This window comes from Ostrinia nubilalis, chromosome 21, assembly GCF_963855985.1.
Source record: "Ostrinia nubilalis chromosome 21, ilOstNubi1.1, whole genome shotgun sequence".
NCBI classification, from domain to species: domain Eukaryota; kingdom Metazoa; phylum Arthropoda; class Insecta; order Lepidoptera; family Crambidae; genus Ostrinia; species Ostrinia nubilalis.
Genome location: NC_087108.1, coordinates 203458 through 219534, shown reverse-complemented (window position 1 = coordinate 219534; position 16077 = coordinate 203458). Strand labels below are relative to the sequence as shown.

General features: G+C 40.1%; 2 protein-coding genes across 2 annotated transcripts; one reads left to right on the top strand and one right to left on the bottom strand.

Annotated features, from left to right (window-relative positions):
- Positions 1–2201: 2201 nt before the first annotated feature.
- On the bottom strand, positions 2202–3552 carry LOC135082293 (small nuclear ribonucleoprotein Sm D3). The gene is made up of 2 exons (XM_063977074.1): positions 3110–3552; positions 2202–2701 (listed from the first exon to the last, which is right to left on the bottom strand). The coding sequence occupies exons 1-2, from the start codon at positions 3417–3419 to the stop codon at positions 2619–2621; spliced, it is 393 nt and encodes a 130-aa protein (XP_063833144.1). The 5' UTR covers positions 3420–3552; the 3' UTR covers positions 2202–2618.
- Positions 3553–7428: 3876 nt separating this feature from the next.
- On the top strand, positions 7429–10159 carry LOC135081968 (zinc finger protein 284-like). The gene is made up of 4 exons (XM_063976714.1): positions 7429–7698; positions 7814–8155; positions 8849–9013; positions 9887–10159. Exons 1-4 carry the CDS (start codon positions 7543–7545, stop codon positions 10142–10144), a joined length of 921 nt encoding a protein of 306 aa, XP_063832784.1. The 5' UTR covers positions 7429–7542; the 3' UTR covers positions 10145–10159.
- Positions 10160–16077: the final 5918 nt, after the last annotated feature.

Sequence of the window (16077 nt, the reverse complement as noted above, 5' to 3'; positions counted from 1 at the left end):
GGTGAAATGCCAATGTTTATTGCGTCCCTGGTGACGCTCTTTTCAAAATGGTTCCTACAGAATACCAGCATCATGTTCTTTACGGAATATGATACAAGCTGAGTAGGAGCCATTTTGGTTCAACAATTTATCTATAATTATTAACCAAATTGTGTAACATTACTATGTTTGAACCAAATAAACAATTTTTCTTTCTTTCTTTCTAACTTTTCAACTCTGATGGCAGATCCTGCAATGGTTCGGCGTGGCCGCAGCGTCTTACATGGCGGCGCTGCCCCTGGCGCTGCTGGTGGAGATCCCTGTGCAGCGCCTGTACAAGGAGCTCCGCGCTCCCCGCACCCCGCCAGAGCCCGAGCCCAAGCAGGAGAAGACCAGCGTCGCGAGCTGAACACGCCCTAGCCCTAGCCTGAACTCGATTGGTGATATTATTGCTCAAAAACTATAGTGTATGAGCGGAAAAATGGCGGGTTAGCTATAAATTATGTAATGTACGAAGCGCGCCTCCGGGTTAGGTGGCTTCGAACTTCGTAGCGCTGGCTCAAAAGGTATATCTAATTAAGTAAGTAGTAGAGATAGTAAGACTTGCTAGGAATACTAAAATCCTGAGCACCCAATGGCAGTAACTTGAGGTGTTACAGGCAGTAGATACTTTAACTTACGTATTTTATTTTATATCTAAATAGTCTTTGCTTTAATAATTTAGGTGAAGGATGGTGATAGTAGTGTCATTGAATGTGTTGTTGAAGAATTTCCTAATGTATATTACATAGATTGATATGAAATTACTTTTAAAACTTGGCCTAATTATGTTTCTTCTAAATAATTTATTAATCTTTTACAAGTTTACTTATCTTTTCAAAATGCTTATAATGACAGATTGAAAAAACCATAATTTGATTTTGTAACATTTAGCTCAAACTAAATGTTGTGCAAAATTCTAGTCTGAAACGAAGTAGAAATTGCAGGCAATATCAATGTTTACGAAAACTGTTTTTAGATTTTGGTTAAACAATGACTACTACAGTAATGCAGAATCTAATTAATTTTTAATTTAGAGTTTCTGGGTTTATTTCCTAAGTTACATTAGTTAAAATTCGACAGTTACAAAATAGGTGAATAGTTAGTAGATTTAAAATCATTGATTGAGTTATAGCTTTAAAATCACAAGTGTGTAAAAAGAGTTTTGTAAGAAAAATAAACATTGGTTGTTATGTATAGAGTATAGACTGCACTGTAAATAGATAAAATCCTTGCCACTATTCTCTGTGTAAAATAACAACTAAGTTAGGTATATCGCACATGAAAAGATAAATTTTGAGCAAGATTTTAATCAAATGGATATTTAACCCAGTAGATGTAGAATTGCTTAAATAGGTTATTAAATACATAGTAACTATGTATTGTGATGTGATAGTTTACTTACAAGTATAGTGGTGTAAGGCATTGGGATTGTGTGCCGGATTGAAATACATTTTATAAAAAAAATATTTGTGTTTCATTGTTACTTGGGTAAGTTATAGTTAGTATCATACTTCAGTTACAGTTACTATAGTAATTTCTGTAAGGGTTCTTTTTTTGTAGTCAGAGGTGGAATTGTGTAAAGCAATCGTAATAATTTGACAGTTCATAACATACAATAAAGTCAGTTAAAGCGTTTTACAGAATAATTGTACGTTATGAACTGCCAAATGATAATGATTGCTTTACACAATTCCACCACGGAGAAGGAATGAAACTGGCCACACTGAGGTCCTTTTGTAAAACTTTCCAATAATAAATTAATTCTGACTGACATCCTAACTAAATGAGTAAAATGACTTACCCATATGATCTTGTATCTTCTTTATAATGGCAGGTGTCCCTTCCAATCTCTTTCCATAAACGCTTGCCCTTCGTCTGACACCGTCCTCCTGCCATAGGAAGTAAGCTATACTTTACAGGATAAAGTCACTGTGATTCTAGTTAAACCTGAATACTTGGGATTTTTGGGGAGATTAGTAATCTAATGCAGGGGTCTCCAAACTTTTGAAGTCTTGGGGCCATAATAATTTTTTCGGCAAGGGCCATAACAATTTTAATTTTTCTGTCCACCTATGAAAACACAGGCTGTCTTAAGCTGTCGCGGGCCGGATTGATTGCAGTCGGGCGGGCCATAGTTTCGAGACCCCTGATCTAATGCATTAGCAAATAAAATCCAATAATGGTCTTCACCTGACTTTTATTTAGTCTGCACACACATTCATTATCACAAGATCCTTAGTTTAATGCTAGTGAATAGTTAAAACTGTACACATTAGAGACACAGTCAGTTTTGTCTATGCATTCAAATACAAACTAAACCTATTCCACAACAACACCCTTGCACACACACTAGTAATAATACAAATTTTATTGTACATTATCCCTCATTTTCTGACTTCATTTGATACCCTCTGACAATGATAACTTATATTATAAAAACAGTACAAATACTATGCTCGGGCTTGAAGGTAGAATAAAATAAATGTTTCATTTCCTTAAACGTTGGATACAGAAGAGTTTTGGCCGTATGCATATTTGAATACATGGTAAGGTAGTTATTGAGTGGGAGGATACTTAAAGCTATGGACAGGCGCGGGCTAGCGTCTCGAGGGGCCCGAGCCGCCCTGCCAGCCGCCGCGGTGCCCGCCGCCGCGCCCGCCCGCTCGGCCTCGGCCTGCCGCTGAAACCAATACAAATTCAAGTAAGTTGTGATCTAACATTGATTATTTGCTGGTGACTTAATGTTGGAGTTTGAATTAACTATACAAAAGAATAGGAAAACATGTTAGCCTCAGACTATTCCCAGTGCTCACCGTTTATCAACCAAAACCTCTATCTAGGATACATAAAACTATTTTGCAGAGGGTAGGCGAAGTGAGTCTCTCAGTGTAACTATTCTTTGATAAAAAACTACAACAAATCACTTTTATTTCAAGAGGTTCGAGTCCTAAATAACACAAAAGTTTGAACACAATCACTTTGTTAGTGGTTTGGAGTTAGATGTTTTGTTTTGTAAACACACAAATACAAATAACTGGTGATAGATGAAGAAAGTACTGGATTTGGCAGATAGTCAAGATATGATTACCTTGAGCTCGTAATATAGCACTTTTACCGCGTCCTGCGGTTGGTTTGTTCCCTTGCCGTTTGAACATAGGCGCGTTCTTTAGCATGTCCGGTAGTATCAGGAACCTTATTTTGGAGCCCCGAATGTAAACATTCTCAAGCTGAGCGACACGTCCATCGCGATAGGTCACTGTGACCCCCGTCATTTGGCAATTCATATTATCCTCGGCTTCGATTAGTTTTCCCCGGTAAACTTCACCGGTGTTCGTTTCGCAAGTCACCAAATGGCCTTCGGCCTCATGAAGTACTTTAATAGGCACACCGATAGACATGGTGGATTGCGTAGAAATAAAATCTGTCTAGAAATTATCAGAATAAACTAAAAAACTTGGGATGTTTTCGGATTTCGTAGCTTGGGAAAATAAATCACAACAACAATGGCCGATTTGTCAATTTTTGTTGACAGTTGACAATATTTTGACAGTGACAACAAAATTTTATTTTGCCTTAGACCGACACTATTTGGCCTATTCCCCCTATTTAACGCTATGATTCAACGCGATAACCCATCGATGACCCGAAGATTATTAGTGAGCGCTTGAGTGTGTGTAACCAAATATTTACGTATGCAGCAGTTTTGAACTGATGAAATAAGAGTGTGGTAATGCAAAGAAGCAACTCGATGCAATAATTATAAACTAATTGAAGAAAATGCAGTTTAAATGCAAGTTTAAAACTAGAAGTGAATTAACGAATACGAATATGAATATGAACCTCTTCCGGGTTGAGCAAGATATAAAAGCTCAAGATGAAAAGTTTCGTTTCCCCCAACTGTTTATTATGGTCCCCAACTGTGGCAAAGTGGCAAAGCACAAATCAAACAAGCCCGAACTGGCCCGAAGACATATAAAAAAAACTAAAAGACATCATGCATCAATGACGTTAGTGACGTTTTATAAATGAAAATTTTTGACCAGTGTTGCCAGAAGGTTACTTTTGTAACCTTTTAGGTTACTTTTGAACTGCATTGGTTACTTTTAGGTTACATTAATGAAAAGGTTACTTTTAGGTGATTTTTCAGAAATTGTAGAATTTTATTAACTTTTACAGGTTATTCACTAAAAATATTAATAGTGACTTGACAATTTAGGGGCCGTTCAAGTATTACGTAAGCAGATATCTTACCATTTTTTACCCCCCCGCCCCCGTTGTCATCAAAAGTAAGCAAAGCACTTACCCCCTCCCCCTATACTTACGTAAACATTTTTAGTTATAAATGTTTTTTATACAGTGTGAGTCACGTTAAAGTGTACATATAAAAATAGATGAAACTAGACCTATTTTTATCGACAAAAAAGAGGTCAAAAATTTTTTGATATTTTTTTAAAAAAAAATATAGAATTTTTTTCTTCCAATTACTTATTGTAAAGAAAACGTAATTACTTTTAAACTAAGCGGTATATCCTGATAAAGTAGAAACAGTAATAATGCTAAATAACAGGCGATACTAAAAAAATACATAAAATACACAAAAAAGGCCAACAAATAATAAAAAATGATACTTTTTGATAAAAAAAACTGCTTTTAAATTCGTGTTTTTTTGGTTATTTAATAAAGGACATCATCCATTTTGGTCCAAAATCAAAAGTGCCGGCCAAAAAATAAAAGTGCTGTATTCTGATAGAATACGTCCGCCTTAGCATTTATTACTATGGCACCAAAGCTGTAGCACCACTGTGCATCGTAGTATTTGAGCTCTAAAAATATATGAAACGACTGACTTTGATCTCAAATACTACGATGCACAGTGGTGCTACAGCTTTGGTGTCATAGTAACAAATACTAAGGCGGACATATTCTGTCAGAATACAGCACTTTTTTTTAATTGGCCGACATTTTTGATTTTGAACAAAAAATGTATGAATCGTCGATGAATTTTAGATCTCAAATACTCGACGCACAGTGGTGCTACAGCTTTGGTGCCATAGTAACAAATGCTAAGGCGGACGTATTCTGTCAGAACACAGCACTTTTTTTTTTATTGGCCTACACTTTTGATTTTGAACAAAAAATGTATGAATCGTCGATGAATTTTAGATCTCAAATACTCGACGCACAGTGAAGCTACGGCTTTGGTGCCATAGTAACAAATGCTAAGGCAGACGTATTCTGTCAGAATACAGCACTTTTTTTTGTTGGCCGGCACTTTTGATTTTGGACCAAAAATATATGAAACGTGGATGATGTCCTTTCTACTTTTTTTTACTTTGTATTATTCTCTATCGTATTACCTTCGTAAAACCCAAAATCGCATGTCTCTATCCCTATCACAACGTTTGCAATGATGAAATAACTAACGATGACGTAATCATCATCTAGACCCCCCCTACCCCCCATGTCATCCAAAATAAGCAAAACAGAGACCCCCCCACCCCCCCTTGGTGCTTACGTAATACTTGAACGGCCCCTTAAAAATTATGTCATAAACTGCATTTAAACATGAATTTTATTTATTATTTGTTAAAGAAAATGAGTTTTAGCAATGATGTTATATAAAAACAAAAGCAGATATGTTATAAGCGCTCGCACTGTGAATACTCAAATACGTCCCAATTGGGACGTCTTGTGTTTAGTCTTCGTGTGGCCTGCGTCGTGCGCAATCGCGTGCGTGCCACACCGTAAGTTCCTGTGTTCTTACCATGAAGCTAAAGATAAAAATGGAGAGCAAAGTAGGAACAAAGACTTGAGTCAAATACCTACTTATATCTATCTCGCTCTCTGCGGCCGTACCTCTCTTTTTAGTGTGAACTGTAGTATTGCTATCTTCTGATTTAAATCTCCTTGTAAATTCTTCGAAATAGCCAATTCACTAACCAAATCAGAAGTTAAACAAATAAATAATTAATATTTGAAACTAGGATTACCTAGTTAAATAAAAAATCACAAAATTGTCGGCCATTTAGGCTTAATGTGTTGGCGAATCAGGGAATTACAATCCCAATTCCTGGGTAATCGGTACCATGTGGCAACATCGGCCCAATCCGGCCCATCATGGCGGTTGTTTACTATTTTGTTTATTAAGCAGTTAATTTAGTTTGAGATTGTTTACAGGAAATAATCATTGTTTTATCACAAGAATTGGTGCAAAATTTTGTAGTGCGTGGTTGCGGTAGTACCGTACGTGGTGTCCTGGAAGTGACATAAGATTCCACGCGTAAGTGTTTATTTCGTGATTTCCGACATTGGATCATTGTAAACATTTTTCACATTTTTTACAGTAATTTCTTCCTAAAACGTTTTACCAGTAATTACACTTATCATTTTTAATGATACCTATGTCAAGAAATAAAGATTTTACATTGGTTTCATTGAATTTGAGCAATTTTATATTTTTTGTTTATTTAGAAAGAGCGAGTCTGCCCACAGAGAGCGAGATAGTGATACTTAATTTGTGCTTCAAGTAGGTATTCGGAGTGTGGCCTCCATTTTTATCTGTAGCTTCATGGTTCTTACCAAAATAAATAAAAAATGCCATCCTGTGTGTTTCGAAAGTGTACCAATTATGACTCTAAAGTAAACAAAATACAAGGGATGTCTTACCACATGTGATTATGCAAAATTATTTAGTATTTATATTTTCAATTATTTATGCAAACAATCAAGACGCCATGCGCCACGTTCAAGTTAAGAAAGAGAAAGCGATCTTGTTTTGACGTTAGAGCGATAAGGATGCGTGCGCTGCGGACATAGATTAGTTAGTGCAGAATCGTTAAAACTATAGCTATCTCTTTCATTTGCGTGCTATTTCATATCTTTTGTTTCACTTATCAGTTACATTTGTCAATGTGTGCAATTTGGAATAGCTCGGCACGGATTAAAATCGTAATTTCTATGAACGTAACATATCTTATAAATGATTGATGATCAATTATATTCATTTTCCATCCATGAACAACCATAAACAATCGCTCCGCACCCCCCCCCCCCCCCCCCCGTATGAAGGTTACTTTTTATTCAAAAAGGTTACATCCCAACTAATATTATAAATGCGAAAGTAACTCTGTCTGTCTGTCTGTCTGTCTGTCTGTCTGTCTGTCTGTCTGTTACGCTTTCCCGCTTAAACCTCGCAACCGATTTTGATGAAATTTGGCATAGAGATAGTTTGAGTCCCGGGAAAGAACATAGGATAGTTTTTATCCCGGTTTTTGAAACAGGGACGCGCGCGATAAAGTTTTTCTGTGACAGACAAAATTCCACGCGGGCGAAGCCGCGGGCGGAAAGCTAGTTTTTTTATATTTCTGGTTATTTCTGACAAGACCCGACTGGCAACACTGTTTTTGACAGGTGATCGAATCCACCGAAGCTTGTTGTTCCTTTCTCAGAACATTTCATAAATATCGCTTTCTTCAGGGTATAATATTCTAAACTATTCTGCTTAATTAAGTTACTTTCATTATGGCGGCATCAGTAATGAAGGTTGAGATGGAAATAGAGGCGTGTTGCATTTGCGGCGGCGGCGGCGAGCTGATGAGCCCGGAGGAGCACGACGCCAGCACCACGGTGATGCTCGCGCCGCTGCGGACGATGCTCATGCACCTCAACAACAATAAGGTTTGTGTTCCCCTCGTCGATAGCGGTTTTAATCATCATTGTTTTGTTTTACAAACTAGGTTATGTGTGGTATTTTGTGCTAGCATCACTGGATAAACAACTTATTAAATTTCAGGTGGTCCCCGACGGCCGATTGTGCGCAGACTGCATCAGGCGAACCATAGATTCATACGAGTTCAGTACTACATTGTCAACAAAATCGGTGCCTCCTCTCAGCGAGAAGATCCGCGCTCTTCGTCGCAGATTGCACGAGTTGACTCAGAAGATTGACGTGTTTATCGTCGTTGGAGGTCCCGGAGTCAACGCCGGAGGCACGTATAGCGAGGAGGACATCATCATGGTGGAAAAGGATGCATTGGCAGCAGCATCGGCGGCCGATGATGAGGATTTGGAGAGGGCAAGAAATGCTCGCGGTGACACCGTTTATCAATGCTCTGTGTGCCCTCATTCATTCCATGTGAGTTGCTTCGGTACAATGGTTTTTTTATGTCTTTTTCATACAAGAGATGCTGTAGAAAATTGATCTTTTTGTTTGAAGAATTTGATTTGCTTTTTACTCTCTAAATTTCAAACAGATCATCAGGATGAATTCTGGAAATTTAATCATCTGAACATACTCAGATTGTATACACAATGTATGTTGAATAAATTAGCCTAAACTGCTGGGTGTCTGTCTACTATGCACGCCCCTTGGAGAGACATCGAACTTTCACTGTTATTATAGTTACGGTTACATTATTTTTAGTCGGTGTCTTCTCCAAGGGATGCGCAATAAGCAAGGGTGTCCGCGGAAGACCAGCTTCGTGACTTGCCCTTTTGAGCATGTCAATGCTGAGCGGGTGCCTTTTGGCACAGTTTTTTCTCATCTGTACCTCTTTGTTTTAATAGCCTGCAGTTATTTAATTTTTTTTTAGCGTTAAGAGTCGCATCTCAAACTAATTTGAAAATTATAAATAACTTGATAAAATCGAACTGCCTAAGGCAGTCGTGGGTTCAATTCCCGCCTTAGGCAGTTGGATTTTTTCAAGTTATTTATAATTTTCAAATTAGCCTGCATTGTGTTTTTTGTTGTTTTTTTACTGTATTGTGTCAATAAACCTATTCTATTCTACTATCAAAACATAAGTTCCAATCATGCACTTGCATGTAGCGCGTGTCGGAGTACCGCGCGCACTGCGCGACGCACCCGGCGGACGCGCTGCACTCGTGCTGGACGTGCGGCGCGCAGTTCGCGGCGCGCGACGCGCTGCGCGACCACGCGCGCGACCACGCCGACGCCGCGCTCGTCTGCCACCTCTGCAACACCACCTTCCAGGTATGTGATCTGTCCTAGCTCGTCCATACTCAATCGTTTATTGCATAACCACATTAGGTCTTACAATTTAGGCAGTTATACAATGTGGACCCAGTTAGGGCATAGTAACTTTAGGAAGGAGACAGAACGACGATCTTAATAGTTTCAAAAGAAATTAATGTACATAATATTGAGTTGGGTGGAAATGATAATTTGTAGTGTACAAGTTTCTAGAAAACCCCTTCAACTGAGCTAAAATTATGTTTATGTCAGGAGTCAGTTCATTACAATGCATTCCTCTGATCTCAAATCTGCAGTTTGACTGTTGGGCTATCCGCATCACATAATTTATGTATTTTTAAAAATCTATGTTCAATCAATGTACATTGAAGACTAGCAATGTATCACAATATGCCGATTAGGTTTTTTTATGCATAACAAAGCAAGTATTTGACTCTTAAAATTCTATGTTCAATCAATGCACATTGAAGACTAGCAATGTATCACAATATGCCGATTAGGTTTTTTTATGCATAACAAAGCAAGTATTTGACTCAATCACACCTAGTGTTAAGTGAGATGCTGTCTAGGTACATATTTGCCCTGTAAGTGCCTATTCATTTTCGCCTTGAAAAGGCCCGGATTAAAGTGTTCGGGAAAGAGAAAGGTCTCCCTATTCCTTCCCTGGGTCAACTGTTTCTTTCTTTCTTCGTTTCTCGTGCTGCTGTTTTTTATTTTTATGTACTATCGGCAAGAGTGTTAACTACCCATTGCCGGTCTTATCGTCTCGTTCTATCGGAAAGAATCATCATTTGATGAGAGCGAGAGCAAAAACGGAAATGGATAGTTATTGTGGCCGTGCGTACTTATTTAACGGACTTGCATCTCCCACAGAGCCAAGTGGAGCTGCGCCGTCACGAGGGCGGGTGCGCGGGCGCGTGCCCCGCGTGCGGCGAGTGGGTCGGCGCGCGCACAGCGCTGGCCGCGCACGCGCTGGCGAGACACGCGCGCTCGTCGCCCGCGCTGTGCGCCGCCTGCTTCCAGACGCTGCCCGGGCCCGCCGCGCTCGCCGCCCACATGCTGCGCCATAGGCAGGCCAAGCAGTACGTGTGTGGTTACGATGGGTGCATCCTGCGGTTTGGGACCAGGTAAGCAGTGTCTAGGAGAGTTGTATCCGCCTCTACAACCGATGTGAACAACGCCTCAACGTGAACACGACCGCTCTGCCAAGAGCGTAACGAATCAGAAGAAGAAGCGGTGTCTGTTGAAATCTTCTTGTAGGACTATGAATTTACATGAGGCATGCTCAAGCTGTGGGTCACTTTCACCACTATCAGACCTGCCAAGTTAGGATGCGCGCCGTGATATACTCTTATCCACGTCAAAATGTATGGGCAAATTAGATAAAATAGCGTGATATAACCGCTTATCGCGGCGCGCATCCTAGGTCTACTAATCTACCTAAAGCCAGACCAGACCATACCTCACGGACCAGACTATAGCTAGAATGCGCCCCGCGATAAGCTTTTATCGCGCAATTTTGTCACTTTTTCGCAATAAGCCCATAATACGTTTGTCGTCTAAAGTCATCAATAAGATTTTATCATAGCGCCTATCATAGCTGGTCTTTCAAAACACCTCTGACATAACGTTATCCCAGACAAAACCTGTGGGAACCTTTATGTGGTTTATTTGTTGCCTAACTTGTCATTATTATACACTGTACAGTTTTTCCTAAATAAATAAAAGTGACCATATGTGGATATTCCACATGATGGTCATTTTGTTCCTGGATCATTTTCATTATTTCACGTTCTTGTAAATCTACGAATGTTCATGTTTCAAAACTTTGTTCATCTCCGCAGGGCCAACCTGATGTCGCACATCCGCAAGTGCCACGCGGGCGCGGCCGAGGCGCCCGAGCCTGCCTCCACCACCTGCTCCGTCTGCCAGCGCACGTACGTACCCGAGACATAACCAGTTTATTTATCATCATCATCATCTCAGCCGTAGGACGACCACTGCTGAACACAGGCCTCCTCCAATGCTTTCCATGTTGATCGATTGGTAGCGGCCTGCGTCCAGCGCTTCCCTGCTAGCTTTACGATGTCGTCGGTCCACCTTGTGGGTGGACGTCCCACGCTACGTCTTCCGGCTCGTGGTCGCCACTCAAGAACATTCCTGCCCCAGCGGCCATCAGCTCTACGAGCTATATGCCCCGCCCACTGCCACTTTATTTTAGCGATTCTGCGTGCTATGTCAGTCAGAATTTTAATTTTATGAATTTTATTTTAGCACGCTCCATCGCCCTTTGGGTGACCTTGAGCCTTCTTATGAGGCCCATAGTAAGCGACCCTCTACATGCCAAATTTAATCATTATCATCATCATCTCAGCCATAGGACGTCCACTGCTGAACATAGGCCTCCCCCAATGCTTTCCAAGTTGATCGATTGGTAGCAGCCTGCATCCAGCGCTTCCCTGCTACCTTTACGATGTCGTCGGTCCACCTTGTGGGTGGACGTCCCGCGCGGCGTTTCCCGGGACGCGGCCTCCATTCCAGAACCTTGCTGCCCCATCGGCCGTCAGTTCTGCGTACTATGTGCCACTTCAGCTTGCTATCCGTTTAAGTTATTTAAGTTTATTGTTTTCTTTGAATGCCAAATATTTTAGTATTTAGCTAGCTCATCTATAAGGATTTGCCATTGTCTAGAGAGAGTCAGAGGAAATAAAAAGCCACATACTCCACCGACATAGGAGTGGATTATTGTAGTTCCCTAAAACCACAGGGACTACGGATATTAGGGAGAAAAAACTTAACTATTTGTTGTTGACGATTATTTTTGACCTTTGTTCTTCTTTCGGCAGGTTCGGATCGGTGGCGGCCATGAAGAGGCACGCTCGGGTGCACCGCGTCCGCAACGAGGTGGCGTCACAGGTGCGTGTCTTCAACTTCTCTTATAACATCATGACTTTATTTAACCGCCTCTGTGGTCTAGTTGTAAGACCACCTGCTTCAGACGCAGAGGTCCCAGGTTCGATTCCCAGCAGGGGCAGATTTTTCTGTTCGGTTTGGTTGGAGGTAGGGCTTGTTCTAAGGCCGTCTGGCTAGCTACCACCATCTAAGTCTGTCGCCATAACAACAATGTTAACAGCATTGTTGTGTTCCGACAGAGGTAAGATAGCCAGTACCTCTGTGGTTGAGGATTCTGGGTGAAGCTCGCTTCCACCTCCGGCCTGATCGTCACTTACCATCAGGTGAATCACAGGCCAAGAGCTTCCTCGATGTGAATAAAAAAAAAGACTGACATCTTTTTCGAAGTTAACCAATTGATTTTGATTTATTCATACCTGTGGAACTACTCCACAATTCCATATACATCACATGCTTGGACCAAGACCTTTTGCCACGTTTACCTTCGGACTTCTTAGTCGGGTAGTCTTGTCAGAGTGGTCGTGGTTCTGACGAGGTACACGGTGGGGTGTTCGATGTCTTCTCCGAAGGCAGCTCGCCTGGTGATGCGCTTTCGTTTCTGAAGGTTAAGGTTTTCAGTAGCCTTTGTTATGGCGTCTATCCAGCGGGTTGACGATTGACCTTACCTTCCTTCGCTAAAGTCCAGTCGCCGAGCACGTAGAATTTCGTCCAATGACCCCAAGCTACCGTGACTGTGCGACGGGCGGCCGCAGTGAGTGTGCGAGCGCGACAGCAATATAATGGACATGGCGCACAATTTTTGTTGAAGATTCCAAAAAAAACTACAAAAAATTAGAATGAATACTGTATTTTTACTTTTTTGATATCTTTAAAAATGACTGAAATATTCAAGCTCAAAGTGCGCTCTTCCGCTAGGAGCGATTTTCCGCGCGGATTTAGAAAATGTGACGTAGTAACATGAAAAGCTGCATGTAAGATATTATCTGTGTACAATGGTTAGAATGGTTAGTAGGGGAGCCGAAGCGGGGATTTCGGGACTTACTAAAGAGTGGCAGACTAACATACAAGGAAATACTTTGTACAGTAGTACACAATTAATAAGGCTCACCGATGTACCTGCGCAGAAGACGAATTTAAGTAGCGCGGGAAATGCTATTGACCAATCGGGATACTCCACGCACGGCGCGTATTCTTCCTGTGCCGGTATTGGTCCGCGCCGCGTGTCATGTTTGCGCGCGCTGTGACACATGTTAGTCAGACGCCATACTCTAGAGTGCGTAGACGCGTTGCAGACAAAAGTACACTTAGTGGCAAAAAAAGTGTTTTATTTCTGTGAATCTCCGTACATCTACACATTCACAATTCATTCATAGATTCAGCATTCACTCTTCTCACATTCGGAAATTCAAATATTTATTTGCCATTTAGTAGAGAACAGTATATTAAAGATGTTATGATAAATAAAATAAAGTTCATTATCGTAATTCGCTACAATTATTAATGCGAAAGTTTGGATGTCTGGATGTTTGTTACTCTTTCACGCAAAAACTACTGAACGGATTTTGATGAAACTTTACAGTATTATTGTTTATAACCCAGAATAACATAATATAGGCTATAATTTATGACGATCTATGACAAACTAAATCTCACGCGGGTGAAACCGCGGGCAAAAGCTAATAAATAAATACATATTAGACGCGTACATTGCTCCGATCGATCCCAAAGTATGTAGCAAAAGCACTTGTGTTATGGAAATCGGGAACAACGACGGGTACCATAAGTGTATTTATAATTTGTTTTTTAAGAAGTCTATTTATTTATTTAAATACTCTATTAAACTTTTTTTGGCAAAAAGATAAATATTTTATTCCCCGTAATTCCGTTACAATTGGCCTGCAGTGTAATTATGAAATGGGCGGGGCTTGCGCAAGTGCGACGGGGAACATAATCGGAAAAATTTTGTCCTTGTCTGCGTGGCCGAAGATTCACGACGCGCCTTATTAAATGTGTACTACTGTACCTGGTTGATTACCTTTAAGTATGAATTTTTGATATAAAACGGCATTAGTTCTTATGCCTCTCACCCAAAAAATACCTCAATTAAGCCCAAATTTGAGACCGCAGCCAAACTTTGAGTGACGATGGAAACTAGCCTAGATGGAGGACACATGAAATTGAACTTCTGCTTCTTCATTGATAAAGACTTATCAAGTCACTTTTTTTTTCGCTTATTGTTTAAACAAAACGTGGGTTTTTTTTTAAATCTCAGGTCTTTTGATGTGCGTTCAAAAGACCTGAGATTTAAAAAAATCCCACGTTTTGTTTAAACAGTATATATTATAAGAATAATATTTAAAAAAACCCTCCTTCTGACGCAGTTAGGTAATAAACTAAATGTATCCAATTTCACTCCAACTTACTGTCAACTCAACGACGCGCTTTAAAATCAAAGATTGTCTTTGAATTATGCCTTATTTTACAATACACATTGAAAACAATATGACTTGCTTGAGCTTTTTCGACTTTTTCACAAAAATAACAAATAGGCATGAAGAGATTACAAAATTTCTGCAGCGACTGACAGTTCACTTGATTTACTTTGACAGGTGACAATAAAGCCATAGACATTTGCCATATGAAAGACACACTTTTCCAATATTTTTGTTTGCCATGAGATTCTGGTACACCTATACCTATCATTTAATGAAAAGATAAACTAAACTTTTTCAGTACAACGAAAATCTGCTTGGCGCGTAGTAATGCAACGTGACAACTGCAGTTCGGACTTCTTTATGCGTCCACTACACATACAATAAAATTCGAACTATCGCACATTTTTTCTTTTTAATTCTAATTCAGTAAAAAATGTTTTTGAAACCTTCATTCAAAATTCAAAAGTTATTATCATATGACAGAACTTATGACCAGACTATGTAAATTGAATAAAATATTTTTCTTTTTATCATCAAGCTTAGCAGTCTAATAAGTTACTATGACACTCGAGTTAATCCACATTCAGCACCATAGCCTCCCCTTCTACAAGGCCCTCTACAAATGTCAAAACGTCACTTAACCCTTTTAGCACCAGTTCTTTTGTTTTTGAGAAGATGTACCCAAATTTTTATATCAATTTAATTATAGTCCAGTCGTTTGGTACAAATTAACGTGGTTAACTGGAAAGTGTTCCGGGAGTTTTGAAAATTGGTGATTAAAATAGATTTCGCTATGCTCTCTGTTAGTCTGTTAGTTAAGTGTGATTGCCGCGCTCGTTGCGAAATTGGAAAAATGCTGCCTTAGAGAAGATTTTTGATAGTTACATTCTTTCCTATTTCGTCGTTACAGCCAAATGACGTTCACTGCTGGACAAAGGCGAGAGGCCTTTGGGTTTTCCATAGGTTTTTCATAATGAACAGCCCTGCGCTGCCCGCATTCAGGTTCTTCCCGCGACCTTTACCAGATCGTCGGTCGACCTAGTAGGAGGCCTGCCCACGCTACGTCTTCCAGCCCGTGGTCGCCACTCAAGAAATTTTCTGCCCCAATGGCCATCGTCTCTATGAGCTATGTGTCCCGCCCACTGTCGCTTGATTTTAGCAATTCTGCATGCTATGTCGGTCACTTTGGTTCTCCTGCGGATCTCCTCATTTGATCATCCATCGATCACGCAGGGAAACCCCGAGCATAGCCCGCTCCATCACCCTTTGGGTGACCTTGAGCCGTCTTATGAGGCCCATAGTAAGCGACCACGTTTCAGAACCTTAAACTTTCCTATTTATTTCACTACTAGCTTTTGCCTGCAGCTTCACCCGCGTGAAATTTAGTGTCAGATCGGCATAAATTATAGCCTATATGTTAATCTGGGTTACAAACAAAACAATAATATTGTACAATTTCAACAAAATCCGTTGAGTACTTTTTGCGTGAAAGAGTAACAAACCTGAGACAGGAATCTTCCTAGTTCAGGTATCAACCCACCAACATTCTTACTTTTTGTTTTTCCTGATTGTTTGTTATCATAATATTATCTGTTATGTTGGTGAGAAATAAACATTACTTTACTTTATTTTAAACTTCCAGACATCCAAACTTTCGCGTTTATAATATTAGTAGGATACAAGTATGTAATGTAGAAACAAACAAGACAAAAAAAA

Bases quoted from the DNA above. Each gene is read 5' to 3' on its own strand.
- LOC135082293 (XM_063977074.1), bottom strand. From the start codon at position 3,419: ATGTCTATCGGTGTGCCTATTAAAGTACTTCATGAGGCCGAAGGCCAT. The intron at 2,702-3,109 runs GTAATCATATCT...TATTGGTTTCAG, and splicing joins TGCTATATTACGAGCTCAAG to CGGCAGGCCGAGGCCGAGCG.
- LOC135081968 (XM_063976714.1), top strand. From the start codon at position 7,543: ATGGCGGCATCAGTAATGAAGGTTGAGATGGAAATAGAGGCGTGTTGC. The intron at 7,699-7,813 runs GTTTGTGTTCCC...ATTAAATTTCAG, and splicing joins TGCACCTCAACAACAATAAG to GTGGTCCCCGACGGCCGATT. The intron at 9,014-9,886 runs GTATGTGATCTG...CATCTCCCACAG, and splicing joins TCTGCAACACCACCTTCCAG to AGCCAAGTGGAGCTGCGCCG.